At 39.5% G+C, this 26,047-nt stretch overlaps 1 protein-coding gene across 11 annotated transcripts in view; it reads right to left on the bottom strand.

Moving 5' to 3' along the window:
* DCC (DCC netrin 1 receptor) overlaps nt 1–26,047 on the bottom strand; it is a 1,416,568-nt gene that overhangs the window by 25,899 nt on the left and 1,364,622 nt on the right. For 3 of the 11 annotated variants that reach the window (XM_055559274.1, XM_055559275.1, XM_055559276.1), the window contains one exon: nt 17,307–17,515. The exons of the other annotated variants lie outside the window; for them this stretch is intronic. In XM_055559274.1, the coding sequence (XP_055415249.1) occupies nt 17,504–17,515 (12 nt within the window). In that variant the 3' untranslated portion in view covers nt 17,307–17,503. Of the gene's footprint in view, nt 1–17,306; nt 17,516–26,047 lie in introns of those variants that run through there. 11 annotated transcript variants of the gene reach the window in all.

The following is a 26,047-nucleotide window of genomic DNA, read 5'->3' as shown; positions in this document are numbered from 1 at the left end:
AAATGCAGTCAAAACCACAATAAAATGACACCTCAAATTTGTCAGAAGGGCTATCATCAAAAATAATACAAATAACAAATGTTGGTGAGGACATGGAGGAAAGGGAACTCTTGTACTTTGGGGTGCGTATGTAAGGTGGTGCAGCCACTGTGGAAAACAATATGAGAGGTTCCTCAAAAAACTAAAAATTGAACCACTGTATAACCCAGGAATTCCATTACATTTCTGGATATATATATCAGAAAAAAAGACTAATTCAAAAAGATGTGTATACCCCAGTGTTCATAGGGGCATTATTTACAATTGCCAAGGAAGTCATCCATACACACACACACACACACACACACACACACACAATTACTACTCAGCCATAAACAAGAATATAATTTGCAGCCACACGGATAAACTTGGAGGGCAATATGCTAAGTGAAATAAATTGTAGACAAATACTGTTTGACATCACTTATATATGGAATATAAAAATGTCACCACACTAGTGAGTACAACAGAAAAGAAGCAGACTCAGAGATACAATATTTTACCAGAGGGGAGAGGTAGGGAGGGGCAGTATAGGGGTGGAGGTATGAGAGCTACAATCCACTGGGCATGAGACAGGCTCAAGGATGTATTTTACAATATGGGGAATACTGCCAATATTCTATAATAACTGTAAATGGAAAGTAACCTTTAAATATTGTATAAAAATTTTATAAATTTTTTGAAAAATAATAATAAAAATCAAAGAACTCTCTTCATGGCTCCCAGATGCTAATTTCATATAATTTTAGCCTGGCAGTCAAGATGCTCTGTGATCACTCCCCATAATGAAGAATGCTTTTGAGAATGTGATAAAGAAAACCCATGTTCATTTCGGAGCTGAAGGTGAGCAAAACTGAGGAGGGAGAACAGGACAAAAGGTTTCTGATTTCCTGTATTATTTTTCCCCTGTGATAGTAAAATGTGTGTTAACTACACAAGGAATTCCAAGCACAGAATGAGTGCTCAAGTTCATACCCAAATACCGAGGGAGAATCCCAGCCTGGGGCTTAGGAGAGCCATTCTCTGTAGTTTTGTGACTTTTACCCCATAGCCTAATTTCTTTGGTCTTGGTCATTTTAATTTCTATAAAGGTTAAACAATTTTATCTTTTAGCTATTAGCTGTAAAAATTATATGAGAAAATATTCTGTGAAGTGAAAGTGTTAGTCACTCAGTCATGTCTGACTCTCTGCAACCCCATGGGCTTAGCCCACCAGGCTTCTCTGTTCATGGAATTCTCCAAGCAGGAATATAGGAGTGGGTAGCTATTCCCTCTCCAGGGCATCTTCCCCACCCAGGGATCGAATCCAGGTCTCCTGTGTTGCAGGCAGATTCTTTACTGTCTGAACCACCAGGGAAGCTATTCTACCTATTACTTAACTTTACTAAGTATTATAAGTATTCTACCTATATATTTCATTTTTTGGGATGTTTTGGCTGTTAAGATTTAGGAAGTGTAGCTAATTCTCTGGTAAAAATGAATCTAAAGAAATATCTAGCAAGTGAATCCTTAACTCATGAGTTATGATAATTGGATTTTAAATTGGTTCTCTCTATAAAAAAATGTTCTATCATTTTCTCTTAAAGTTATTAATGAAAAACCGTAACAATAATTATGGTTGTTTTGCTTTTTTATTTCAGACTAACATCAGACAGTTCAACCTAAAATAAGCAATATCAAATTACTATGTGTTTAAATGATCCATGATTAATTGAAAAATTAAAATTTACAGATGCTTAGTCTGCAATGGCTGTAGATTTCCCCCCTCCCCAGGGGTGCCTGTTGGAGAAGTGTTTCAGGCGACCCTTAGGTGAAACACATGATGCTGATATGATAAATAAATGAATTTACACTGATACACAGCTAATTAAGTGAGCACAGCTTTGGTTTTAATACTGCTCTCCCCAGAGCGACCCAGTGAGTCGGGGGAAATGTGAAGGATGCTGGTGTTTTGAGATGGGCCTGCACATCAGGTGGAGGTGAGCCACCTCAGCAGGAATTTACTGTTTTAAGTTTTATTTTCACAGTGCAGTTATTAAACATTTCATTTGCTCATTAGGTACATAATGTATGACTGCCAGGTGCAGACTCCTGTTAGCACCTCCCTGCAGAGGGCTCTCCTGGGTAAAACAGTTCTTGGTGAGAAACATTAGATTAAGCTGCAGCAGGAATGAATTGTACAGACTCAACTGGGTCAAATCAGAGGCCGATGTGTAGCATGATTCTGATTTCAATATTAATTTTTACATCCTTATTTACATTCTCCTATTTCCTATCTCATTTTCCACTCCTTCATCCTTACGAGTAAGGTTAAAATGGGTAGCTTTGCAGAGGCCTGAGTTCTTATCTCTACTTTGTCTCACCTCTTCTGTGATACGAGACACACAAAGGAGCTTCTCTTGGTCTACTTTCCACATGAACCATAATGTTATTCTAACATGTGCTCATTAAAATGTAACTGCCCTGTGCACAGGTTGTTTGGGGGAATATAAAAGTGTCATACAGACGTATACACTTCTCACATGCGAGGAGTTTTTGAGGTTATAGAAGAAATACGACATATGTAAATTGAAAACTTTGTGTAATACTCCCTACCTTTTCATGTTCACAAAATATTGAAAAGAGAGTAACTGTATTTATCTAGATGCAAAAGCTTCAGGCATTCTTCAGAAGGGATAAAATTTCAAACGTGAAATTTTGGCATCGATCTTAAACATTTGGTTTACTATGTGTATTACATTTAAAGGGGGATAAACATTTAAGTACCACTTCTAGGAATAGAAGCTTTGTGTTATTCCAACCTGCCTGTTCCTCCTCTAAGATAAATAAAACATTGAGGCTGTGTTAAGGAGGGGCTTCTACCAACCTGACTACCATTCTTTACTCCTCCCCATTAAGAAGTAAGGGGAACTACTCTAGGGACAAGTAAGCTGACTTTCATTGGGCCCCCACTCTGTGAAATGTGGGAAGGTACAATTAATGAACTAATGGTCACTATTCAAGTTTTTAGACCTTGTCTATGCTGGGACACAGGCAGTCCCTATCCTTTCTGGCACCAGGGACTGGTTTCACGGAAAACCATTTTTCCACAGTCTGGGGTGGCGCGGGGATGGTTTGGGATGACTCATGGACTTTAGGACTTCCCTGGTGGCTCAGACAGCAAAGCATGTGCCTACAATGCAGGACACCTGGGTTTGATCCCTGTGTCAGGAAGATCCTCTGGAGAAGGCAATGGCAACTCACTCCAGTACTCTTGCCTGGGGAATCCCATGGACTGAGGAGCCTGATAAGCTCCAGTCCATGGGATCGCAAAGAGTTGGACACGATGGAGCGATTTTATTTTCTTCATGTACATTTATCATGCACTTTATTTCTATTAATATTATTATTACATCAGCTCCACCTCAGATCATCAGACTTTAGATCCTGGAGGTTGGGGACCCCTGGCATAGAAGACCCCGAACTTTCTCTCCCTAAAATTTCCAGAGGCTGCATTTGTTAAGCAAACAAGACACAGTCAGCCTCTAGCAGGGTAGACAGCCGTCTCTCTGTTCTAGTTCACTGCTGGTGATCCCAATAGTCCTGCAGTCAAGGAAGAATAAGCCTCCCAGCTACTTCCATCCACATATTCCAGAGGGTCATGATTCTTTGGGATACTTGATTCTCATTTGGTTATCAGCATTTTTTTCCTCTTTTATTTCCATAAACTGGAACCCAAAGAGGAAAAGAGCAAAACCTTGGTATCTTCTCTCCCAAAGGCACATAACTTACAAGAAAACTTTTTTTGGCCTAAATTGTCTAATACACTCTTTAAAATAAACCCTTCAAAACATCTTACTGCTCACGTCATGAAGATAGAAAAGTCAAAGTTCAAAGAAGATAAGGAATTTGCTCAAAGCTATTCAGCTGGTAAATGGGGTTTGACTACTATTTTTTAAAGTATGTGTTCTTTCTTAGACAAAAAAAATACAAATATAATTCTACCAAGTAGGCTTTGACGGAAAGCAAGACATTGTTAGCTTTGGAAAGAGTGAGAAGGGAAGAAAATGAGAGAAAACAGCAGTGACTGTGTGGGATGGTGGTAGTGGGTGACAGAAGAGAGAATATATTAACAAGCTCTTGCTCTTTTTGCCTTCATCCCAGGGAAGATCCCCCTGGAGAAGGGAATGGCAACCCACTCCAGTATTCTTGCCTGGAGAATCCCATGGACAGAGGAGCCTGGAGAGCTACAGTCCATGGGGTTGCAAAGAGTCAGACACGACTGAACAACTAACACTTCACTTCAACAAAGAAGATATTCTACATCCAAAGACATAACGAAGAAACCCAACAAGACAGTACGAGAGGCGCACTAGCAATATCATCAAATCCTACCTGGGTGGGTGAGCCACAAACCAGAGAATAATTAACAGAAATTCTCTCACAATAGTGCGAGTTCTCAGCCTCAGCACAGACCACCCCCCAACCTCCCGCCCCAGGCGGAGGTTCTGGTAATGGGAGGAGGAGCCCCAGAGCATTTGGCTTTGAAGGGCAGCAGGGCTTGATTGCAGCAGCTCTACCCGACTTTGGGAAAGAGAAACTGCATTTGTGGAGAGCACATACAAGGTCTCATGTTCACCAGGACCCAAGGCAAAAGCAGTGACTTCATAGGAGCCAGGGCAAGACCTACCTGCTGACCTTTGGGGGATCTCCTGGGGAGGCAGGGGGTGGCTGTGGCTCTCTCTGAGGTCATAAAAGCTAGTGATGGAAATACCAGGGAGTGTTCATCTACCTGAACTCCTGCTGGTAGCAGACATCTTGCTTGAGTAAGAAGTGCCAGGACCTGGCCCCACCCAAAAGGCTGCAGGCTCTAGCACTGGGATACCACAATCCAAACAAGCATCAAGGTAAACATATCCCTATGCATCAGGCTACCTAAGGATTTACTAAGCCCACACCCACCTCTAGGCACGCCCTTTGACATGGCTGCCTACCAGAGGGATAAGAACTGGCTCCACCTACCAGTGGGCAGGCACAGTCCTTCCTGCCAGGAACCCTGCACAAGCCTGCAGGTCAGAACCTACCCTGGAACTATCCGGTCTCTGGCCTTTGGGTGATGAGAGGTGAGTGTACTGCTGAGGCATACAGGACATCCGCTGCAGAGGGCACTTCTCCAAGGTTGAGAAACATAACTTACCTTGACATACATATACATACAAATAGAAATTTAGATAAAATGAGACCGTAGAGAAATATATTCTAGATGAAGGAACAAGATAAAACTCCAGAAGCACAGCTGAGTGACATGGAGACAGGCAATCTACCTGAGAAATAATTCAGAGTAATGATTGTAAACATGATCCAAAGTCTGGGGGAAAGTATGGGTGCATAGACTGGGAAGTTACAAAAAATTTTTAATAAAGAGTTAGAAAATATAAAAGGCAGCCTAATGCAGTTAAAGAATACAATAACTGAAATGAAAAATACACTGGAAAGAATCAATTGTAGAATAAAGGATGCATAAAAATGGATCAGTGAGCTGGAGGACAGAGTGGTGGAAATCACTGCTGTGGAAAAGAAATAAAAAAAAGAATCCAAAGAAATGAGGACAGTTTAAGAAATGTCTGCGGCAACATCAAAGACACCAACACTTGCATTTAGGAGTCCCAGAAGGAGAGAGAGGAAAAGGGCCTGAGAAAATATTTGAACAAATAATAGCTGAAAGCTAACATGGGAAAGGAAAACAATCACCCAAGTCCAGGAAGTACAGAGTCCCATCTAGGATTCACCAAAGAAGGGATCTGCAAATGAATCTGCAAATGAATCTGTGTGATACACTGCATTAACAAACTGAGGAATAAAAACCATATGACCATATCAATAGATGCAGAAAAAGCTTTTGATAAAATTTAATATCTATGATAAAGACTCGCCAGAAATTGGGCATAGAGGGAACCAAACTCAACATAATAAAGGCCATAGATGACAAAACTACAGCTAAGATCATAGTCAGCAGTGAAAGGCTTGGAAGCATTTTCTCTAAGATCAGAAACAACATGAGGATGTGCATTTTGCCACCTTTATTAACGTAGTTTGGAAGTCCTAGAGAAAATGGGGGAAAAAAGGAATCCAAATAGGAAAAGTAAAGAGAATAGTCATTGTTTGCAGATGACATGATACTACATATAAAAAATCCTAAAGATGCCACTAGAAAACTACCAGAGCTCATCAATGAATTTGGTAAACTTGCAGGATACAAAATTAATACACAGAAATCTGGTGCATTTCTAAACACTAAGAATGAAAGATCAGAAAGAGAAATTAAGGAAACAATCCCATTTACCATTACATCAAAAAGACTACAATAACTAGCTATCCTGCCTGAGGAGGTAAAAAGCTATACTTAGAAAACTATGAGACATTAATGAAGGAAATGAAAGATGACAATGTCAGATGTTAAGATACACCATCTTTCTGGAGGAGAGGAATCAATTTTGTTAAAAGGACCACAAAACCCAAGGCCATCTACAGAGTCAATGCAATCCTTATCAAACTATCAATGGAATTGTTCACAGATCTAGAACAAATAATTTTAAAATTTGTATGAAAATACAATAGGCTCTAAATAGCCAAAACAACCTTGCTAAAGATACATAGTACCGGAGGACTTTTTCCCAAATTTCAGACTATATTAGAAAGCTAGTCATCAAAACAATATGATGCTGGCACAAAAACAGACACATAGGTAAGTGGAACCGTTTAGAAAGCCCAGAAATAAATTCACACACTTACGGCCCATTTGTCTACTCAAAGGAGGTAAAAATATACAATGGAGAAAAAAAGTCTCTCCAATAAGCAGTGCTGAGAAAACAGGACAGCTACATGTAAAAGAATGAAATGAGAACAGTCTCCAACACCACATCCAAAAAGAAACTCAAAATGGATCAAATACCTAAATGTAAGATCATATACCATAAAACTCCTAGAGGAAAACATAGGCAGAATATTCTTAGACATAAATTGCAGCAATATCATTTTGGATCTGTCTTCTAGAGTAATGAAAACAAAAGCAAAAATAAACAAATGGCACCCAAGTAACCTTTAAAATGTATGCATAGCAAAGAAAACCACACACAAAAGAAAACAACAACCAGAATTGGAGAAAATTTTTGCAAACAATGTGACTGTCAAAGAATTAAACTCCAAAATATATAAACAACTCAATATAAAAAAACAATCCAGTCAAAAAAATGAGCAGAAAGTTTAAATAGACATTTCTCCACAGAAGATATACAGATGGCCAAAGGAACATGAAAAGAAGCTCCATATTGTTAATTATTAGAGAAATTCATATCAAAACTACAATGAGGTATCATTTAATCTCAGATAGAATGGCCATCTTACCTCAGAATGGCCATCATCAAAAAGTCTACAAATAATGAATGCTGGAAAGGGTGTGACGAAAAAGGAATTCTTCAACATTGTTGATAGGAATGTAAAGTGAAACAGTCAGTATGGAGAACAGTATGGAGTTTGCTTAAAAAGTTAAAAATAGAGCTACCATATTATCCAGCTATCCCAGTCCTCGGTATATGTTTGGAGAAAACCATGATTCAAAAAGATACATGTACCCCAATATTCATATCACTATTTACAACAGCCAAGTCATGCACACAACCTACACATCCATTGACAGAGGAGTGGTTAAAGCTGTGGTACACACACAATGGAGTATTACTCAGCCCCAAAAAGAATGGATTAATGCCATTTGCAGCAACACAGACCTAGAGATTCTCATACTAAGTGAAGTCAGCCCGCAGAGAAAGATATCATATGATATCATTTATATGTAGAAAGTAAAAATAAATACAAATGAACTTATAGACAAAACAGAAATATACCCACAGATACAGAAAACAAATTTACCAAAGGGGAAAGATGGGTTGGAGGGACAAAGTACGTGTGTGGGATTAACAAATACACGGTTCTATACACATAAAAGAGATAAGCAACAGGACCTATGACAATGCAACGAGAATACTCAATATTTTGTAATGTGTAAGGTTAAAAATCTGAAGTATTATATATGTATGTGTATATTTTATATATATATAATTATATATACATATAATTATATAATCTGAATCACTTGGCTATGCACTGGAAACACAAGATTTTAAATAACTATTTAATACACTAAAATTAAAGGGAAAGTATAGTACATGGTTGGTATGGTTTGTCTTTGTTTGAGTAACGCTGAGGGTAAAGAGTGTCTTCAAATTTCTTTTCTCTTTTGTACTCCTTCCTTTCCGGATAGTTCTCCCCACACATGGCCCCCTTACTCTTCTTTCTGTGCACATCCAATATGAGATACCAAGAGCCATCATACAGCCCTGCATCCTGACATATGACAGAAAATGACCCAATAATTCAACCAGTGACAAACTATTAACATTATTGTCTTTCTCTTGGGCTTGATTACATTTTAAAGGTAAATCACAAAAAGAACCATATAAGAGATTCTTTTCTACTAATAAGTTTTCTGTCATCATTGCAACTGAGCAGGGGAGATGTTGGAGAAGGACATGGCAACCTACTCCACTACTCTTGCCTGGAGAAGCCTGTGGACAGAGGAGCCTGGTGCGATGCTGTCCATGGGGTCGCACAGAGTCGGACATGACTGCAGCGACTTAGCATGCATGCATGCATTGGAGAAGGAAATGGCAACCCACTCTAGTATTGTTGCCTGGAGAATCCCAGGGATGGAGGAGCCTGGTGGGCTGCCGTCTATGGGGTTGCACAGAGTTGGACACGACTGAAGCGACTTAGCAGCGGCAGCAGGGGAGATGTTTGTGGTTTCTGAGATACCTCTCAAATCTGATATTGATATTTTTTCCATCTCCCTTTTTCCTCTAGACCAATATTTTTGGCACCAGGGACCAGCTTCATGAAAGACAATTTTTCCACGGACCGGGGTTGGGGGGGATGGTTTGGGGATGATTTGAGTGCATTACATTTATTGTGAACTTTCTTTCTATTACAGCAGCTCCGCTTCAGATCACTAGGCATTAGTTTCCAGAGGCTGGGGTCCCTTTGAACAACTACATAATAATCCAAAAGTAGTTCAATTCTTCCCTTGAGGAAATACCAAGTTCTAGTTGCTTCAATTATAAAGATAAACCCTTTCCTAGTTCTACATATTTGTGGTCTATTGTACCTTCATACCTTTGCAAGCTGGAATCTTAAGTCCTAAAGGTGTTGGGCACATCAGAACCTACCCAGCAATAATTGAAGAAAATAGTCAAATTTCCAAAATCCTGGAGGGGAGAAAGTGACAACCTGTCTTGGAAAGATGAATTAAATATTGTCCCAGATAGCTTAGAATCCATAAAAATCCTTTATACAAGAGAGGTGTTTACTTTGCATTTTATAATGGATAAATGAGAGCTTTACAGAGGATTTAAAGGAGCTGGAACTGAGAATGAGTCATTCTATAAAGTCTATGTTGGGAAGTAATGACTAAGTGTAGGATGGCCAGGAAGCCCTGAGGGACAAAACCGCCGTCTAATATGTCCTTTTGTCTTAGGGCTTAACATCAGTGCCTGATTTATGAAGAACAGAGCTGACATCATACTTTGTGGAATTCATTCCTGGAAACAAGACTGAGGCACACCAAAGCAACAACAGGCACATGAGGAAGCAAAGATACTGAACTTATGATTCTACTTGTTCCTTGCCTCTTGGTTTAGGAACTCTATGAAATAGGTTCTAGGAAAGTCATCAATGATCATGAGAAATGAATTTACCAGAACAGTTCTACCTCTCCTCTCTTCTCCTGATCCTTCTCTGAGGTTCCTAGACCATAAATTAATAAAATACCAAAATAAACTGAAAACGACAAACTTTAAGCCTGTGTTACTTACTTGCAGGATTCCACAATTGAAGGTAAAAATGCTGATTCAATATTGCTTCCATCACTCACTTTAAAAGGTCTACTTTGATTTCCTGTGTCCTTTTGCAGACAATATCAAAGTCAAGAGGCTTCTCAGTTAATTTCATGGCTATTCCAGATCATTTCTAAACAGTCTGGAACTTTGTATCCTCTGTCCAAATCTATAATTTAATTTTCTAAATTTTCTTACCCAGATTGCCTCAAGAAGCAACAAGTTTGAGCTGTTTATTTATAGTTACTGCAATTCAGCTGTTTTGTGCTCCAAGGAAGAAAACTGTCAATTCTGTTTTTTCATGAAAAATAGATTTAAAAATCCCTCCTTTATTATCTCATTTTTGATGATATCCTAGTGATCAAACTTCAGAGAAACAACTCTCAATTCATAAGGAAACAAATGACACTGCATACTGTTTTCATCTTTCATGAAAACATCAGAAAAAAGGAGAAATGCTACAGAAATCCAGCATCAGTCTTGTACAACATTTGTAATTATGTACTCTGTGTAGAATGTCATCACAGTCCAAATTCATCCACATTAGTATGCAGCAATTACAATCCTGGTAAATATTTCATATGATGTGTAAGTGTAATAATTTTCACTTTTCAAAAATCAGTTTCCTTTGTAAATATTGAAAATATTTCTCTTTGTGAAAACGATTTGATTGCCACAGAGGATTCTGTTTTTATAGTAAAATCTTATTACTCTAAAACAGATATAGTAATATCCTGAAATAATTGATTTTTTAATCTGACTTCATCTTTAATAGAAGTCATCAAATTATATGCATTCACACACATACTGTAATATACACACACCCATATGGATATCATAATTATGGCCATAAATATAACTTTCAGATTATATTCGAGACTTAGTACACAACTATTGTAACCCAATATTTTCCAACTGTTGTATGTATGTCTCTCAGATTGACCATAACTCAACATTATTAGTATTTTCAAGGCACAAGAATATTATAAAAGCTTCAAGAACTCAATATAAAAACAGCCCAATCAAAAATGAGTGGAAGACCTAAACAGACATTTCTCCAAAGAAGACATATAGATGGCCAACAAACATATATGAAAAGATGCTCAACATCACTGATTAGTAGAGAAAGGCAAATCAGAACAATTAGATACCACCTCACACTGGTCAGAATGACCATCAAGAAGTCTACAAGCAATACATTCCGGAGAGGGTGTGGAGAAAAGGGGACCCGCTTGCACTACTGGTGGGAATGTACATTGATAGAGCCACTGTGGAGGGCAGTATGGAGGCGCCTTAAAAATCTAAAAATAAAACTGTCACATGACCCAGCAATCCCATCTCTGGGCATATACTAGAGAAAACTATAATTGCAAAAGACACATGCACCCCAATATTCAGTGCAGCACTATTTACAATAGCTAAGACATGGAAGCAACCTAAACGTCCATCAACAGGGGAATGGATAAAGAAGATGTGGCACATATACACAACGGAATATCACTCAGTCATAAAAAGGAATCAAATTGAGTCAATAAAACTGGGTAGAGACACGGATGGACCTAGAGACTGTCATACAGAGTAAATTAAGTCAGAAAGGGAAACACAAATATCATATATTAATGCATATATTTGGAATCTGAAAAAACTACCATAGACAATCTTATTAACAAAGCAGAAATGGAGGCACAGACATAGAGAATGAATATATGGATACCAAGGGGGAGGGGAGTGGGTGGAAGTGGGAGATTGAGATGGACATATAGACATTATTGATTTTATGTATAAAATAGATAACTAATGAGTAAACTAATGTGTAAAATATAGAAGATTCTCACTAGATCTATTTTATACATAAAATCAATGTCTATATGTCCATCTCAATCTCCCACTTCTGCCCACTCCCCTCCCCCTTGGTATTGATCTATTTGTTTTGTACTTCTTGTATAAAATAGCTAATTAATGAGAATCTGGGCTTCCCTGGTGGCTGAGAGGGTAAAGAATCCCTGCAATGCGGGAGACTTGGGTTCAATCCCTGGGTTGGGAAAATCCCTTTGGAGAAGGAAATGGCAACCCACTCCAGTATTCTTGCCTGGAGAATTCCATGGACGTGGGAACCTGGCGGGCTACAGTCCATGGGGTCACACAGAGTTGGTCATGACTGAGCACACACATATATGTATATGTATAGCTGATTCACTTTGCTGTACAGCAGAAACTAACATATTGTAAAGCAACTATGCTATGCTAAGTCGCTTCAGTCGTGTCCGACTCTGTGCGACCCCATAGACGGCAGCCCACCAGGCTCCCCCGTCCCTGGGATTCTCCAGGCAAGAACACTGGAGTGGGCTGCCATTTCCTTCTTCAATGCATGAAAGTGAAAAGTGAAAGGGAAGTCACTCAGTCGTGTCCGACTCTTAGCGACCCCATGGACTGCAGCCTAACAGGCTCCTCTGCCCATGGGATTTTCCAAGCAAGAGTACTGGAGTGGGTTGCCATTGCCTTCAAATAGAATATTAAAAAAAAAAAAAAAAGGCTCAAAGAAAATTAGTCAATGGAGCATGGCCACACATTTTAAAGACCTTTTCAAGTGTCTTAAGAGTTAGCTCACATCACCACGACCGCCCCAGAGACCACGTCTGCTCTGAGGACAGCACCTGAAGTGAACACTGCCATTTTCCCCGCTGACTGACTGCTTTCCTGTGCTTGCGATCATACTTCCAGGGCTTGTCTACCCTTGCACATCATCTATTTACCTATTCCCCATGGCTCTCTGGTCACCTGGCTTTTGCCTCACTAATTTATAGAAATGTCAGCTATCAAGGTCATAAACACCCTCATAATGTTTCAGACTAATGAGTATGTGCCCTCTAAACGTTTCCATGGGATTTGTTAGTATTACATTTCCTCAGTTCTAAGGCTCACAGCAATTTCCCTGAAATCAGAATGTTTCTTCCAAGTGATTCTGTACAATTATTATAGTTTTTATTTTCCCCTCTAAAAGTATACAACTAAATCAGTGGTGCACTCCCTAGGCAACGGTATCTTAAATATGTGCTGAAGTGTTGTGGGTTATAGTGAACTAATGTCTGCGATTTCTTTTGAAATGCAAAAAAAAAAAAAAAAAGTAATGTGGATGGCTAGAGAAATAAATATGTGGCAAAGAAAATAAGCAAAAAGTTAACTGTAGAATCTTGGTGGTGGGTATATGGGAGTTCATAGCTTTCCTGGGCATTTGATATTTTCACAACAAAACAAATATCATATTAACACATACATGTGGAATCTAGGAAAATATATAGATGATCTTATGTACAAAGCAGAAATAGAGACACAGATGGAGAGAACAGATATATGGATACCAAAGGGGAAATGGTGGGGATAGGAAAAATCGGGAGATTGGAATTGACACATATATGTCATTGATACTATGTATAAAATAGATGACTACTGAGAAAGGTGGATGGCACAAGGAACTCCACTTAATGCACTGCCCTGACCTGAATGGGAAGAAAGTCCAAAATACGCATGGTGATTCATTTTGCTGTACAGTAGAAACTAACAAAACATTATAAAGCAACTATTCTTCAATAAACATTAGCTTAAAAAAGCAAACAAAAGCATTTAGAGGAAAAATAATTCTATGGTAACTTTGAATCAAAGAACTATTGTACTTAAAACTATATTTTCCTTGAAATACACTCCCTTCCTGGCTTCTGAAAAATACTTCTAGGACCTCTTCTTTATTCCTTCATAAAATGTAGATTTACCTCATGGTACAACTTTCAGGTTTTTTTTTTCTTTCAAATTCTTTCCCAGGGAGTAGTCATCTAATTCTGTGTACTATATGCTGAAACTCTTACCTCTCAGAGAATGATTCCCCAGCCTGTTCTTCAGTATGACTTCCCTCTTGAATTGTTAGCACTCTGCCATATCCACACACTACATATTTCCACTTGGATGTCCCACTGCCTCTTTATGCTCAACATACTTCACTTTTTTTTCTTTTTAAATCAAGGTATAGTTGATTTACAATGCTGTGTTAGTTTCTGCTGTACAACAAAGTGATTCAGTTATACAACAGTAGACATTTTTATATTCTTTTCCATTATGGCTTATCATGGGGTTTTGAATACAGTTCCCAGTGCTATACAGTAGGACTTGTTTATCTATCTCATATATAATAGTTTGCACCTGCTAACCCCAAACTGAACCGACTTCACTCTTTCCTACTCCCCTGCTACTACTTGCAAGGAGGAATCTCTCAGTTCACTTTCCTGTTTCTCACCATGTTCCCAAAGACAAAGGATTACGACAGAGTCCTTTGGACCTCACCTTCTGCCTCCTCCTCCACATCCAGTTATTCACTCAGTCACCTGTCTCTTCTTTGGGAAGATCACTCTTGCAACTGTCTCTTCCATCCATTCTCACGGCTGTCAATCTCCATCACATGCTTTCTGTCTCCGTCTCAGTTTATCGTTTGATCCTCCCCAAAGCTCTGCTCTATTTTCACTCACAATACCCTGCCCTTTTCCAGCTTATTATCTCATAACTGCACTACGAATCATCTTCTGCAGCAAGAATGCTTGACCTGCAGGCTCTGAAAATGTCTTGTACTTTTCTATCTCTGGGCCTTTACTTACTCTCATCTTTCTTCTGCTATACTTTTGCAATTGGTGAAAGAGAAGAAGTATTACAGTCACGCAGAAACCGACTTATATCCTATCCTTGCTCTTTATTAACTGTGACCTTGGAGATGTTATTCAATTATTCTGTACTCTGGGTTCATCCCATATAAATTGACATGGTCTACTTTAGAAAGATGGTATGGGATTTAAGGACAAAGCACGTGCAAAATGGCATTCTCTTCAGCCATAAGTTTAGAGCTAATATAGAAATGGCAACTGATAAACATTTATATGTTATAAAATGATTTCTATTTTACCCTGAGCTATCCAGAAATGCAATTTCCTGAGAACAGTCCATTCCCCAAAGATACTAGTTAATTGAGATTATATTCTTTATTTGCAGTGGAACTAAATGTCAATGAAAAATTTCTGACTAATCCTTGTCATGCTGGGCCAAAAATAAGTTCTCTTCAAGCCCATATGTGGGGAATTATGACAAAATATGTTTCTATGCAATGTTTCATAAATTCTTCCATATTCAACATATTCTGCAGCATGGTTTCTGAATATTTCATGTCTATAAAATGATTAGAACCTACTTCTAAAAAATATGTTATAGGATATCTTGTACTGGGCTTAGAAATAAGCCCATATTATCTTGGGTTTCTGACAACTATATAGGCATTTATTTTAGTCTTCCAGTGAAAAATAAAACTTTTTCCAGTTGGATGTATTGGGATAATTCAAGTATGAAAAAAATGTAACCAATACCTCTTTGGAAAGGAAACTGAAAATGTGACAAAATAAAATTCAACAGAAATGTAAATGTTTATAATAGAGAACCTGGAAATAAACAAAATCTATTTTTTTCTTTTTCTCTGTGAAAGTATGTGTTATCGTATCATGGGTATAAATATCATAGAAAAACACTAGGAAAACTTCTGGAAAAATAACTGTACATGTATGAAGGTTGAATGTTTCTTATTTGTGATACTACTATTCACATAATCATTGACCCTTTATGTATATGAATCATAATACAGTTGTTCAGAAAAGTAGGCTTTGGTTTCAGAAAGTCCTAGGTTCAAATTCTTGTCCTGCCATTTAAATACAATGTGACATTGAATGAATTATTTTATCCTTTCTGAGCCCCAAATTTGTCATGAATAAATTGGGAGAAATAATACTTCACTCTCTGTGTTTTTGTCAAGATTAAATGAGGCAGTAAAGTGATAGTTAAGTGCTTATTGGTAATCATCACTAATGAACTTTGCAACCATCCTCATCATGGTTCGAGCAGTTCACTTTTTCAGGAGCATCTACTGGGACCCCCTACATATTAAATTTTACTGTTCGAGGGCTTTCCTGGTGGTTCAGTGGAAAAAACCCGCCTGCCAATGCAGGAGGCATGGGCTAGGTCCCTAGTCTGGGACGATCCCACGTGCTACAAAGCAACTAAGCCCGCGCGCCACCACTCCTGAAGCCCGCCCACCCAAGAGCCTGTGATCCACAACGAGAAGCCTGCACGTCGCAATGAAGAGTAGCCCCCGCTCACCCCAAGTAGAGACAAGCCAGCACAGCAACGAAGATCCAGAACAGCCAAAGTAAATAAATACATTAAAGAAGCTTTACTGTTGTATTAAAGGATATTGAAAATGAGTGTCTATCCCACTATATGTAGGTGTGCGAAGATCAGTCACGTAAGTGTGAACTATTTAATTAGAATTGTACTATGTAAGAAATAGAGAAACTTTATGAGCTTTCTGAGATTTAACCCAGGAAAGAATTAGAGACAGTGCTGATTGTGTGGCATCTGGGAGACGATGAAGCTGGAGGAAGAGAGGGCGGCACCCGAGAGGTGGGATGGCCTCCACGTGGCAGAGGAGGCCCCGAGTCAGCCTTCAGGACCTGGCTCCCGCCCTGTCTGTGAAACTTGGGAACTGAAGGGGAGAGGTAAGGGGAGGCCTCTCAGCCCCCAATTTGCAAACATTCAAAACATCAAGAGACCTAGGAAAATACATTTTAATACACTTTTCTCCAAGGTATTTTCCAATGTTTCCTCATTGTTTCTGTCTCTGGTCATGCCCTGGCTAAGGGCTTGGGTAGCGCTTGTTTCCAGTTAAATTCAGAAGCTCTGATTCAAAACACAAACAAACAAAAAACCAAAAAGAGAGACATAGCAGGATGCAGGGGGAGAGAGAGAGAATAAAAAGAGAGACACAGCAGGATGCAGGGAGAGAGAGAATGATTTTAATTGCTCCAACACTGACTGGAGAAACAGGTCCTTTTTCTTTAAAAATCTTCCTCCCTTCTGCCACCCCTGTTTACCACAATCAAGCATCCTCAGGCACATATTTACTCCTTAGAATTATTTTATACCCAATAAATGATTTAGGATGAGATCTTTCAGGATATTATATGACTTCTTCACTCTTTAAATATTTTCATTTACTTCCTCTTAAAAATTATCTCTGATTTACACTACTGCTGTTCAGAGGTTCACCTGCCCTCATGACCACAAGAAGCAATTTTTAAAATATGTTTTACAGATTCTATATGCTGTTCATCCCAGTATGACAGTGGCTGAATCAGAAATTTACATGGGATGGTGAGTCACTGGGGAAATATGTGTGCCTATTTTGGCAGTGCTTTCTACTGCACACCAGAAGGCGAGGTGCTGAAGATGGGTTATGATGACCCTCAGAACACGGGGTGTCGATGATGGGTTATGACGACCCCCAGAAGGCAAGGTGCTGATGACAGCTTATGATGACCCCCAGAAGGCGAGGTGCTGATGACAGGTTATGATGACCCTCAGAACACAGGGTGTCGATGACGGGTTACGATGACCCCCAGAAGCTGAGGTGCCGATGATGGGTTATGATGACCCCCAGAACACGAGGTACCGATGATTGGTTATGATGACCCCTGTCAAATGACAACACATCTCTGTTTCCCACAGCAGCATTTTGGGGAAAGTTTTTTCTAGAGAGTTATAGATCTTCTCTATCAGTTTTCATTTAGGCAACAAAAATGAGTTTCAGAAGCAGGGCCTCTTTTAAGACATTTATAAATACTAATCCGACTCATGCAATGAAAAATGTATGCAAAGACCCTGATGTTTCTACAAGAAAATGAACAACTTAATTTTTTAGAATTGCATTGAGCAGGGCAAAAGTGTTCTGCTCTTGGCCTTAGATCATAGAAGGTTACCTCAGCAAAAGACATCCTGGAATTGGTCTTGTTTTAAAAAAAAACAAACAAAAAACTGAGACAAAACAAAAAAGGACTTTGGAATTTATTTTCCACAGAGACTAAAGCAAGTGAATGACAAAATGGCAGCTTAAGTGGTCCTTAACGTATTTACAAATAATGAACTTGAAACTTGAATGAAAGCTGTGAACCTACTCAATAGAAAAATACACAGAGACAAATGTGAATTTAATTTCAAATGAATTATTAAACCCACAATTTCTCCCCTGAGCTCCAGTTGAAGAACATGTGATCAGTTTTAGAGTTTCACTACTCGAAATGTGATCTACAGAAGGGCAAAATCAGCATTGCCTGGATATCTTCCTGGAATCTCAGGCCCTCTTCTGGATCTACTGAATCAGAACCTGTATTTTAGGAGGCTCTGAAGGTGATTCCTGGGCACCTAAGATTTGAGAAGCTCTGCTTACATACAGGAAGAGTTCACGTTCAGGAAGAGTTTAGAATTAAAAATGTCTATCTCAAATCATGTTTGAAAATGACTCAGACTATAATATTCTTAGTAGAACATATATCTTATTTGTAAATGGATAAACCACAAGGTCTTACTGTATAGCACAGGGAACTATATTCAATATCCTGAGATAAAACATGATGGATCAGAATATAGTAAAGAAAATATATATAAATATATGTATGTATATACATATATATGTCACTTTACTGAAATATTTATTAATTTACTGTACAGAAATCAATAATACTGTAAATCAAGTATTACTTCAACTGGAAAAAAACTTTTGAAAAGAATACATATTAGATGTAAGTGAAAAGACAAAGGTTTAATATTTTATATGTGTTGATGAAAAATGTCCTTTTCCTACTTTATGGGCCTTGTTTCTTACTCTTTGCCCTATAATTGTCTTTGCAGAAGGTTAGGGTCCAGAATAGCTAAGCTGGAAGGGAGAGCTGGGACTTAGGAAGTTCCAGAGGCTTTAGTCACATTAAATTGGTTCATGATGAGAAGCAATTCAGGAGATGCAGGGTTTATAAGTGAGAGGAAGTCAGGCATGTTACCATCAAATCTGAACACCTACTGGACATAAATCCTTAGTGGGCTTGAGGAACAGACATTCATAACAATAGGCGGAGAGACAGATTAAGAAATTGCAGGGGGAATGCTGTTTAATGTGGTTTGGTCATTTACAGGGGCTGTTGGGAAACAGCTTCCTGGCTGTTGGATGGACTTAGGATTTAAGAGCAAGTCCTGCTTAACTGAAAGAGGCTATGCTGCTCTCTAGATGTACGAAATGATATTCAGACCGGTCTGGGCAGCTGTTGTGAAATTCTCAAGACCATTCTGTGTTCCAAGCCAGGAAGGGCCCATTTCACTGACTGCTCCTTCTGTGGCGCACATTCTTGTGGTGAAATTCAACCCGCAGAAGTTGGATCTTGTGTAGCCACTCAATCAGTAAAATGTGCTTGTAACCCTTCCACGTGACCCTACTGCTTCTTACCATAAGGCACTGGAAAATTCACTGGGCCCAATTTATAAGGCAATGTGGTCTCCAGATTGTATGGAATCAGAAGCTCCTGGATTCAGTGCTAACATTTCTAACTAGCATCATTCATGTTTACAGGCTCTGACTCCCTTGGGAAGATGAAATTCTTTCCAGGCTAGACTTTATTCTCTGCATTTATCGTTGTGGAAAATGGAAGCACAGAGGTTAAATAACTTATATAAGGACAACCTAGCCAGTGAGCAGGGGAGCTGGGTCCTGCTGCTGCTACTGCTAAGTCACTTCAGTCGTGTCCGACTCTGTGTGACCCCATAGACGGCAGCCCACCAGGCTCCCCCGTCGCTGGGATTCTCCAGGCAAGAACACTGGAGTGGGTTGCCATTTCCTTCTCCAATGCATGAAAGCGAAAAGTGAAAGAAGTCGCTCAGTCGTGTCCGACCCTCAGTGACCCCATGAACTGCAGCCTACCAGGCTTCTCCGTCCATAGCATTTTCCAGGCAAGAGTACTGGAGTGGGGTGCCACTGCCTTCTCCAGCTGGGTCCTAGTGGAGTTTTATCATTTTCTTCCTGAAGTTCTCTTTCAGTCACAGTCTGCTCTTGCCAAAGACTGGCTGAATCCTCATCACATGAAGCCTTCCTGCCCTTAGTCCTGCACCACGGCAGGCATCAGCTCACACTTGTGGGTCCAAAGCACTCTGTTTCTATTAACTAACTGTGGTACCATTCCAGAGAGGAGCCAAGAAGAGAACAGATAACTATAATTTAATGCAACACCTCCTGAACCTCAAGGTTAAACCAGCAATCTCAGACTTTAAAGATATAGAAAGTGAACACATTATTGTAGCTTGAAATATGCTGTTTTCTATTAAAAAAAAACATGACTCGGATGACCACAGAAGTAGAAAGATATAAACTGGGTAAGAGGATGGGATACAAACAGCTGACTCATTGGAAAAAACCCTGATGCTGGGAAAGATTGAAGGCAGAAGGAGAAGAGGGTGACAGAGGGTGAGATGTTTTGATGGCATCATTTATTCAATGGACATGACCTTGGGCAAACTCCAGGAGACAGTGGAGGACAGGGAAGCCTGGCGTGCCGCAGTCCGTGGGGTCGCAAAGAGTCAGACATGACTTAGTGATGGAGCAACAGCGAGAGGATGGGAAATATAAAAGAAGAATATTTAAGGGCAATTGGAGTAGATATGAAAAGAGTAGTTAGTTTTAAGTACCATCAAGTGAATTGGGCTTACTGATCACTGTTTTGCAACAACTTAAAAAAAAAAAGTTTGTTGGAATCCCTTTACACAAACCATAAAGGCATTCTCCTCTGAGAGCTTCAATATCCCAGTAAATAAGAGATTCTGGCAATAAGAACATCAATCCTCTTGCAAACCTAAGATGAAAGTCTACGCTATGAAGCATACAAGATGCTTTAACATGGCACTTGAATTTCCCATCAAGTCCCTGCCAGTAAACATTATAAACATTCAGAAGAAGTAGGACCTTTAAATGGTTTTTACACATTCTTTCAGATATTACAGGTCATATCTTTAGAAATAGTTTGCTCATGGTTAAATTTTCACTTATTCACAGAGATTTTGTTTTCGGCGTGTTTGATTTTTCACAACACATTTTTAATAATCTGTTAACACAGAGGTTTACATGAATGCTTTTTGTTTCAAAATTTTTCCCTGCCCCCACAGAAAGCAACTGGAATCTGACACAAATTGATGAACTATATGGAATTCTGTCAAATGCACGGTGTGTAGCTAAGAATCTTTATTCAAGGCAAATCTTTCTCTTACTGATGCTCTTTAACAATGCAAAGAAGAAACATAGAAAGAATGCCTACCTTTATGACTATAGTAATTGAGATTGCTCGGTTTCATGTTTCATTTTTCTTTGAAGAGGAATGCTGATCTAATTTCACAGATGAGAATGCGCAGAATTCAGGAGAGCATAATTCCATAATATTACAGCAAAATGGAGAGAAGACATTATTTGCACTGAGCTTCACTCCCCTTTTTGTAGTAATTTAAAGGGGACACAGTTCTTTTTCATGTACTATGTGTATTTATTTTCATGAAGTTAAGTTACTGAATAGAACTTCCAGAGGTGGTGGCTTAGTATTACTTTTTCCCACTTTATGTAATTTAATTCAACTTTACCAGAAAGTGTTATTCATAGTTCAGGCCATTTAGCATTTTATGATCAAATGGTCATGAATTTGGGAATTGTTTCGTCTTATATGCATTTATTGGAGAAGGCAATGGCACCCCACTCCAGTACTCTTGCCTGGAAAATCCCATGGCGGAGGAGCCTGGTAGGCTGCAGTCCATGGGGTCGCTAAGAATCGGATACGACTGAGCGACTTCACTTTCACTTTTCACTTTCATGCATTGGAGAAGGAAATGGCAACCCACTCCAGTGTTCTTGCCTGGAGAATCCCACGGACGGGGAAGCCTGGTGGGCTGCCATCTATGGGGTAGCACAGAGTCGGACACGACTGAAGTGACTTAGCAACAGTAGCAGCAGCATATGCATTTATTATCAATATCTAGCCCTTTTCAGTTCAGTTCAGTCGCTCAGTAGTGTCTGACTCTTTGCGACCCCATGAATTGCAGCATGCCAGGCCTCCCTGTCCATCACCAACTCCCGGAGTTCACTCAGACTCATGTCCATCGAGGCAGTGATGCCATCAAGCCATCTCATCCTCTGTCGTCCCCTTCTCCTCCTGCCCCCAATCCCTCTCAGCATCAGAGTCTTTTCCAATGAGTCAACTCTTCACACGAGGTGGCCAAAGTACTGGAGTTTCAGCTTTAGCATCATTCCTTCCAAAGAAATCCCAGGACTGATCACCTTTAGGATGGACTGGTTGGATCTCCTTGCAGTCCAAGGGACTCTCAAGAATCTTCTCCAACACCACAGTTCAAAAGCATCAATTCTTCGGCGCTCAGCCTTCTTCATAGTCCAACTCTTACATCCATACATGACCACTGGAAAAACCATAGCCTTGACTAGACGAACCTTTGTTGGCAAAGTAATGTCTCTGCTTTTGAATATGCTATCTAGGTTGGTCATAACTTTCCTTCCAAGGAGTAAGCATCTTTTAATTTCATGGCTGCAGTCACCATCTGCAGTGATTTTGGAGCCCAAAAAAATAAAGTCTGACACTGTTTCCCCATCTATTTCCCATGAAGTGATGGAACCCGATGCCATGATCTTCGTTTTCTGAATGTTGAGCTTTAAGCCAACTTTTTCACTCTCCTCTTTCACTTTCATCAAGAGGCTTTTGAGTTCCTCTTTACTTTGTGCCATAAGGGTGGTGTCATCTGCATATCTGAGGTTATTGATATTTCTCCAGGCAATCTTGATTCCAGCTTGTGCTTCTTCCAGTCCAGCGTTTCTCATGATGTACTCCGCATATAAGTTAAATAAGCAGGGTGACAATATACAGCCTTGATGTACTCCTTTTCCTATTTGGAACCAGTCTGTTGTTCCATGTCCAGTTCTAACTGTTGCTTCTTGACCTGCATACAAATTTCTCAGGAGGCACTTTTACCAACTCCCAAATTGCCTTGCTTCACCTATAATAATCATTAGAGTTGAAATTGAAGACCTGAATTTAATTTCTGGCTCTTACTTTGTTATTCTATTCTGACAAACTCTACAAATATTTAGTGAGTGTCCATTATGTGTAAGGGTTTGTATAAAGGTCAAAGAACAAACACATATGAGCCTGAAACAGGACAAATTATTCAACCTCTTTGCATCAATAATGGTGATAATAGTTACTTTGCAGGTAGGCAGGAATTCACTTGAGAATATCCTTTACAAATTGTAAATGGTGACAAAATGTAAACTATTAACCCTACTAGTTTCTCCTAAGCTGATTTTTAAAAGGCACTTTGACCCTCAAGAATATTTTGTAAATAACAAAATCTCTATAGCGGTAGTTAATCATGTGACCGATCAGGTTCTTAGGTGACAGGAAAGGAAAAATTGCTGCCTTGAAAACAACCTATTCTTCACCCTTTCTCTCATCATTTTCTATCACTTACAAGGCCACCACTCCCCAGTATAATCAAAGGACCGTCTTCTTAGATTATATGCTTCAAACTATATTGTCTACTCTGTAATAGATTTGTTTTTATTTTCTCTACAGTTTGATCCCCCAGGTTGGGAAGATCCCTTGGAGAAGAAAATGGCAATCCACTCCAATATTCTTGCCTGGACAAGTCCCTGGACAGAGGAGCCTGGCAGGTTACAGTCGATGGGGTCACAAGAAGTTAGATGCGACTGAGCACACAGACACAGGATAATCTAGCTGGCAATGCAATGATTTAACCCTAGAGTCAGACTGCATACTGTTGATGATTAGCTTCAATTTAATTGTGATTTAACAATTCTTGTCTCTAGAAAGCAGAGACATTACTTTGCCAACAAAGGTCCGTCTAGTCAAGGCTATGGTTTTTCCAGTAGTCATGTACGGATGTGAGCGTTGGACTATAAAGAAAGCTGAACGCCAAAGAATTGATGCCTTTGAACTGTGGTGTTGGAGAAGACTCTTGAGAGTCCCTTGGGCTGCAAGGAGATCCAACCAGTCCATCCTAAAGGAGATCAGTCCTGGCTATTCATTGGAAGGACTGATGTTGAAGCTGAAACTCCAATACTTTGGCCACCTGATGCAAGGAGCTGATTCATTTGAAAAGACTCTGATGCTGGGAAAGATTGAGGGCAGGAGGAGAAGGGGACAACAGAGGATTAGATGGTTGGATAGCATCACTGACTCAATGTACATGAGTTTGGGTAAACTCCGGGAGTTGGTGATGGACAGGGAGGCCCGGCATGCTGTGGTTCATGGGGTTGCAAATAGTCGGTCACGACTAAGCGACTGAACTAAACAATTCTTGGTACAATATTTTCTCTTATTTTTTTTAATTGTGCCAAAGTTTGATCAAAAGGGCTCAATTTTGACTCAATGGTGCTCATTTGCCCCCTCTTCCCAATAGCTTTTTGAAATTCTAAAAAATACCAGCCATTTCTTTTTTCACTCTCATTGACTTTCACATGTTCTGACCCACAATCTGAGTAATAGTCTCACATGCGTTAACTTTTATCTTTGCTTTACACTCCCTTCTGCACATTTAAATTTTATGATTGGACTCCAAAGCCATGGTTCTCCGTGGTGTGTGGTGCTGAAAGCACCAGATGCCAGCTCTCTGGCCCCTTGCCCTACTGTCAAGGGATCTGGCAGGCTGGACAGTTGAGTTTAACAGGAGCTATTTCAGAGTTCCTGGCTTAGTATCTCCTTTTCTCCATCTAGTCTACATAAAAGAAGAAAACATTTACTCAGATACTAAGCTAAATAATTCAACCTGCCTGCTATCAAACAATTCTTTCTGAGGGATATTTAATAACTAGAATCATCCTAGAAACCCAACTGTACAAAAAAAAAGTCAATCTAAAATAGCTACTCGCATCACTACGTGCTAGCTAAAATGCTTGCTTTTTCTTCAGTGTTCTATTTCTCTGAATTCTGTAAACTTGACCAACAGCTCAACTCTTGACCTTGGGCAAGCCACTTAACCTTTTTGGGCTTCAGTTTTGTTATTTATAAGTGAGGTACCAGTCACATGGCTTACTTATAAAGTTTCCTAAAGTTGCTTCTAGAAATTCCTCTCTTTGAGGCAGTTAGCAGAGATTTTTCCTAAATCCTGGAACACCATGCTAAAGGAAAAAGTATTTTATTAAAACATAAAGTAGGTTTCAGTGTTACAAATATTGGTGACGTATAAAGTAAATTTGACTTAATTGCATTTTGTGTGCATGTTAAGTCGCTTCAGTCGTGTCTGACTCTTTGCGCCCTTTGGACTGTAGCCCGCCAGGCTCCTCTGTCCATGGGATTCTCCAGGCAATAATACTGGAATGGGTTGCCATGCCCTTCTCCAGGGGATCTTCCTGACCCACGGATCAAACACACGTCACTTATGTCTCCTGCATTGGTAGGCAGGTTCTTTACTACAAGCACCATCCTGACCCAGGGATTGAACCTGGGTCTTCTGCATTGCAGTCAGATTCTTTACTGTCTTAGCCACCAGGGAAGAGCCAACTACATTTTACCAAGGAGTAATTTAGAATGACTAGACCAAATCAAATCAAATCAAATTTCACCTATTAAAAAAATGATCTGTTAGACATGAGGACAGGACAATTTAGAAGGTACCTACAAAGAAAGCAACCCCCTGCCCAAGCACAAAAAACAAAAACATACAGAGAGCTGAGCTTACACATGAGATACAGCATAGTAGGGGGCGGTGTAATTTTCTCCTCTGAAACTGATTGATGGTATCGGCTCCAATAACATCAAATCAACACATCTCTCCTACTTAACTGTGCCAATGATTTATTTGCTCTGACTGGCCTGGAAAGTGACCCTCTAGTTCTACCTGCTGAAGAATGTCTGACCCCCCAAGACCTTTGCCCATGGCTGATTTCAGCAAAATGGAACACTCAGGTGGAATCCTGATGAACACCCACAACGGTGGTGCACATGTGGCTCAGGGAAGGAATTGAACTAATGTATTATAGTAATTTATCAGCAGTTCTGTGTGACAGCATATTTACAGAAATGAGGCCTGCCAAAAAGATCAGGTTATAGCAGGAACACATGATTTCCCAGCCAGCCATAAAATACAAATCAAATGCCTTTTCTGCCCGCTGTCAGCCA

Source organism: Bubalus kerabau, chromosome 21 (assembly GCF_029407905.1).
Source record: "Bubalus kerabau isolate K-KA32 ecotype Philippines breed swamp buffalo chromosome 21, PCC_UOA_SB_1v2, whole genome shotgun sequence".
NCBI lineage: Eukaryota > Metazoa > Chordata > Mammalia > Artiodactyla > Bovidae > Bubalus > Bubalus kerabau.
Note: the sequence above shows the minus strand (reverse complement) of the source record. Positions and strands in the feature narration are given on the sequence as shown.